General features: G+C 38.7%; 1 protein-coding gene across 1 annotated transcript; it reads right to left on the bottom strand.

Moving 5' to 3' along the window:
- Positions 1-1,276: 1,276 nt before the first annotated feature.
- On the bottom strand, positions 1,277-5,779 carry LOC123670766. Its single transcript, XM_045604313.1, has one exon. It carries the CDS (start codon positions 5,777-5,779, stop codon positions 1,277-1,279), a length of 4,503 nt encoding a protein of 1,500 aa, XP_045460269.1.
- Between the last annotated feature and the right edge of the window lie 289 nt (positions 5,780-6,068).

Genomic DNA, 6,068 nt, shown 5'->3' with positions numbered 1-6,068 from the left:
TTTAAAGCTAATCACACATACACACATCCGGTAGACGAGGGGGTTGAAGGGGGGGGGGGTATCGCCGAGCACATTACCCTGATGTCGCTGAGTTTGTAAGTATTTAGCATGCCGATAACACTTCTCGCCCTTCTCTGGCGCAACGTAGGCCTTCATGCATATTCATCGCGCTGTAATTAATCACGGAGGGGATGTGCACAGGGGTCGCAACCCCCGACTCTGTATACCCTCGCCTCGCGCGTCCTATTACGGTTTTCGCGAAAAATATACAAGGATGGGGGCAATTGGCGCATGTTCATTTTGCGGGTGGTGTTTTGGAGGAATTGGTCCCGAGTATGGGGTTGAATGAATTGGGAGGGGGAGGTTGTTTTAGGGGTTGTTTGATCATTTGAAAGTGGATTTTTTTCGTTTTTGTTTAATATATTCTAATTCTCCAATTCTAAGGATAAGACTGAGCAAGGGCGTAGAAATGAGAAGTACTGGGAGTAATTAACCCCCCCCCCAAGAATTTCAAAATATAAAATGTCAGGAATCCCGCCAAGACGAACAACGAAAATTTCTCCCTAAAATGAACCAATAATAATCATTTCACTGTCCTTTGAAATCGACATGTCAGTGAAAAATCGGACCCCCTTACGGTTTATGGGTTTATTATCGCTTTCAAGATGAGTACTTTTTTTGCACTACGAGCTCGTCTTTGTCCGAGGTTTATTATTTTCCTTTATCTAGCCACTTTCTCGGTATCGCCCCTCATTTGCTCTGTGATTTTTGCATTCGTCATCGGTATACACTCACCCGTTGTTTTCGGTTTTTTGTATCATTCTCGTCACAAAATTTCAATACTGTAGTTATCAAAGAACTGAAATGAGTAATTTGCATCGAAAAATTGTCTGGATTGTATCGTATAATTTATTGTGTTTCATTCAAATTGCAATTTATTTGTGAGGACATCAGTTTTGAATTGACTATATCTACAGGGTGTTCCTAAATTGGAGGTACAAATGAAAATTATTGTTTCGTCTCCAAAGAACACCTACCCGGTGAACAAAGACGTCTAATATGGAGAATGGTAAATGAATATGATTCCAAAGGAGGCTTCAAATGACTATTGTCTCGTAAAATATATTCATAAAACTGACAACATCAAAATTGTAATTTCTTCGAAATATTGACAACGTCAAAAAAATTATGTTTCATAGATATCTTAGATACAGAGTTTCTCCAACATACTCCCACCTTGAGTTACAAAACATCAGAGGAGTAACTCAATTCCAAATCACCCTGTATACTTCGATGGGGGTTTGACAATTCTCCCATATCTTGTGACCACAGGTTTTTTCTCATGTGCGGGTTTGTCATCTTTTTCATTTTTCTGTTCTTCTGGTTCTCTGTCCCTTTTCGTTCCTTTCTCTTCTTTCATTTTTTCTTGTCCTATTTTGTTTAGAGCATGGAAATCTATTTCGTTATCCCGACTATTGATTTCTAGGGGATAAATTCTTTGCACTGGTCTCAATAATGACCCCGTAGCTGTTTTCAAGCGAACTACTCGAATTTTACCATCTCGCCCTGGAATCATTTCTTCTATTCGAGCCAGTGGCCAATCCAATCGTTTTATGTTGTCCAATCCAACTAAAACTATATCTCCCAATTTGATCTCTTTGACATTGTTACCCTTCGAAAATAATTTTAATTCTCCTAGATATTCTGTTCGAAATCTTCTTCGCAAATCTTCTTTCAGTTTGAGTCTATACTTCAAATGTTTCCTGAGATCAGTGGCTTCAGTTGCATCCACATCTGGTACACCAACTTCTTGAATTTCACGTAAGAACATAGCAGGTGTCAACGGAACCAAATCTCTACTATCTTCATGGAAATAAGTCAATGGTCGGGAATTAACCACTGATTCGGTGTCACAAACAATTGTATAAAGCTCTTCGTATGTTAAAGATGACTTACCTAGGACTTTACGTAAAAGATCTTTGACGATTCTTATTAATCTCTCCCACCAACCGCCCCACCATGCAGCAGTTGGAGGATTGAATTTCCATTCGATTCGTTGGGCTGAACTATAGGTAATTATCTCATTCCAGTCCAAATGTCTGAAAGCATTATCAGTTCCGACAAAATTTGTTCCGTTATCACTATAAATAATGGAAGGTCTTCCTCGCCTGGCTACAAATCTTCGGAAAGACTGAAGAAATATGTCAGTGGAGAGTGAGGATAATAGTTCCAAATGTACAGCCCTGTATACCGCACATGTGAAAAGACAAATCCAAACCTTTTCACCTGATCGAATATAGAGTGGACCGGCAAGATCTACACCTGCGACTTCGAATACATTTGCATCTCTCACTCTATCTCTTGGCAAAGGTATCGGTGAAACTTCGGATGATTTTCCATTGTATCGTCTGCATACAACACATTTTGTAACGATTGATCTAAGTGTTTTTCTTCCTTTAAGTATCCAAAATCTTTCTCTCAATAGACTCAGCAGGCCCTGTACACCAACATGGGAAGCTTTCACATGTTGTTCATGAGCAATTTTATCGACTACTGGATGCTTGCTGGGTAAAACGGCTGGGAAACGGAAATCTCGCGAATCTTCTCGTGCAGAAATTTTCGTTGAAAGTCGTATTATTCCATCATTATCAATAAAAGGACATAAAGTTTTCAGTTTGGGATCATTCAGTCCCTCAAATGCCTCTTCTTGAATAAACTTTATGATGCAGTTTTCGGACGAAATCAGCTCTGCCAGTGACAATGGACCTATTTTCTTTTCATTTCGGTTAAGAGAGTTGAAAATGAATCTTCGTATCCAACTCAATATCCTCACGATTTTTTCGAATCCTGAAAAACGCTCGTAAAACCAGGAAAAACATTGGTTTGAAGACAACATTGAAGAAGTCACACACTTTCTTTTTTCAGTATTAATAACATCTTCTTCGACAGAATAATTTTGAGAAGGCCATTGTTCAGGGGATTTTTTTAGCCATTCCGGACCCTCCCACCATCTCGACTCAACTAATTGCTTCGGAGAACATCCACGAGAAGGAAGGTCGGCTGGGTTGAAATGACCTGGAACGTGAAACCACGCTTCCTTATTCGTTAAATTACGAATTTCTTTCACTCGATTCCATATGAAGGGTTTCCAGTTATCATCTCTCTTGATCCAAGCTAGAACCGTAGATGAATCAGACCACCAGTAAACAGGTATATCGACCGGAAGGTTTTCAGATACCATTTTGGACAATCTTGCTCCAATCGTAGCAGCTAAAAGTTCCAATCGAGGGATTGTCATTTGTTTAATAGGAGCAACTCGGGATTTTGCTTGAATCAACTGTACTTCCACTCCCCTACTCGATTCAGATCTTAGAAAAATTGCAGTTGCATACGAATTTCCTGAGGCATCGCAAAATACGTGAAGAGTCCATCGTTCATGGACTGCGTCAGATGTAACTAACCATCGTGGAATCTTGAGATCCAAAAGGAACGGAATATCTTTTATCCAGCTCAGGAAACAGATTTTGATATCATCAGGTACTTCAGTATCCCATCCTAATTTCAAATTCCACGTTTTCTGCAGCAATATTTTGGGATACAATGAAACTGGACAAGAAAATCCTATTGGATCAAAGATCCTTTGAGCGGTTGATAAAATTATTCTTTTGGTTATCAATTCAATGTTGATATCTCGGTACCATTCAGAATTCAATTCTAGGGTATCCAAATTTCGATTCCAATTCAAGCCTAAAACTGGTGATAAAACAGATGCCACTTCAGAGTTATCGATAACTGTGTGCTCCCATCCTCGTAATTCAAATTTAGCATCAGCAAATATCATTGAAGATTCGTCAATGAACACTTGAAGTTCCTCTTTGCTGTCTACACTGGAAACACAGTTGTCTACATAAAAACTCTTCAATAGTTTCGGAATGATCGATTTTATGGAAGAATTTTTCTTTGTTTCAAAACATATTTTTAAATGATACTCAATAACGGCTCCCAGCAAGAAAGGGCTGCACGTTACACCAAAAACAACTCTAGTATGACGGTAAGTTTTCAATTCTCCATTTTCATTGTACCAGAGAAATCGCAAAAAGTCTCTGTCAGTAGATGTCAAACTGATTTGAAGGAATGCTTTCTTTATGTCAGCAATTACTCCAATCTTGCCTAATCGAAATTTGATCAGAATTGAAGGAATGAGTTCTATTAGGTTGATACCTTTTTCCAAGCACTGATTTAATGATGGTTGAGATTTTTCTTTGGCAGAAGCATCGAAAACAGGCCTGATTTTTGTTGTAGTACTGCTTTCCCTGACTACATGACGATGAGGTAGGTAGTGTCCCTGGTATTGGAGATCTGATACTGGAACTTCTTCAATAATTCCTTCGTCCAACCATTCTTTGAAAACTTGAGAATATTCCTGGAGATATCCATCATTGTTCAACTTTTTCATCAAATTTTCGAGTCGTCTCTGTGCTATTGAAAAATTGTTGGGTAATGGAGGATGGCCTTCAATCCACGGCATGTGCACCTCATATCTTCCATCTTCCTTTCTCAGAACAGTTTCCAAGAAATGTTCCATTACAGCTTTCTCCGTGTCTTTTTCTGATTTCTGTTGTAATGGATCGGTGATTCCAAGGACATCAAGACTCCATAAGTCGGTAGGGCCCAAATCTCTACTCAACATAGAAGTAACAACCAGCATTGAAGAATTTATAGATTGCTCATTCGAAGTAACTTTGCCCATGATTGTCCATCCCAATAGCGTATGCAATGCCACAAGTCCACATTTAAGTTCATGACGTTTTCCAGTGAGTAACTTTCCAGCAATATCAGCTCCAATTAAAATATCAACGGGACCATCTTTTTTATCTGAAATTTCTATTCCCAATGAACTTAGTTCATCCATCCAAGGTCCTTGCCTTACAGAAGTAACATTATTACAGATGACTGTTTGGTCTAGAGCTTCGAAGTTACACGCATAGTCGTCGTGGATACTACTCAATCGTATTCGATAACAATGATGGTTGCAAACGTCAGTATTCGTGCCACCAAAGAGGGCATGCACCATTTCTTCTCGTCGAATAGATTCATATAACATCTCAGAAGCAACGGATTGTTTTATGTATGATCTTTGAGAACCGGTGTCAATGATTACTCGTGCCATTCGTGATTTATTCAATCCATTAAGCCTCACTCTCAGAGTTTGTAGAAACACCTCTGCATATGTATTATTCGAAAGGGAATTCTCTACATTTGACTGCTTTGGAGCAGGTACAAATTTCGTAGTTGTTTTATCAGTCTTTGTACACATGATATCAACATGTCTTCCATTACAGATTGAACACACCGAATTTACTCTGCATTTTCTTGCAATGTGACCATATTTAAGACATAGATAGCAGCACCCCCGTTCAATCAATTTCTTCTTACGATCAGCTAGTGTCCAATTTCTGGCATCTGAACAATCTCCACTGCAATGACTTCCGTTGCAAAAGTGGCATTTCTTCTGGAATTTATTATTCATCAGTCCAGATGCTGTTGGAAGAGCATTTTTCACAGGAGGACAATCCACAATCTTTTTTGTTTTAGATTGCATGTCGAAACCAGCAACCGCCAAAGTAATGCGTTCTTCATTTTCAACTTCCTTTCTAAGAAAGATCATCAAGTTATCCAAACGTATTTTCAAAGTGGATTCAACATCATAATGACTACTCCTTTGCCATACCCTTATCAAATCTTCGGGGAGGCAAGATTCCACCAGTGGGTACAACATTGCTGCGCATGTATCTGATGTCACATCTAGAGTTTCCAATGATCGCAACTGGGATTCTAGCTTATCATAGAGAAAACTAAGCTTATTTCTATTCCCAATACTAGTCAGGACCAATTTCAACAATGACTATTGTCTCGTAAAATATATTCATAAAACTGACAACATCAAAATTGTAATTTCTTCGAAATATTGACAACGTCAAAAAAATTATGTTTCATAGATATCTTAGATACAGAGTTTCTCCAACAATTACAGATTTCTCTGTCAGGAGTGTAGCTGTGATAAATGA

This window comes from Harmonia axyridis, chromosome 1, assembly GCF_914767665.1.
Source record: "Harmonia axyridis chromosome 1, icHarAxyr1.1, whole genome shotgun sequence".
NCBI lineage: Eukaryota > Metazoa > Arthropoda > Insecta > Coleoptera > Coccinellidae > Harmonia > Harmonia axyridis.
This window is presented reverse-complemented; position numbering and strand designations above follow the sequence as displayed.

Bases quoted from the DNA above. Each gene is read 5' to 3' on its own strand.
- LOC123670766 (XM_045604313.1), bottom strand. From the start codon at position 5,779: ATGTTGTACCCACTGGTGGAATCTTGCCTCCCCGAAGATTTGATAAGG.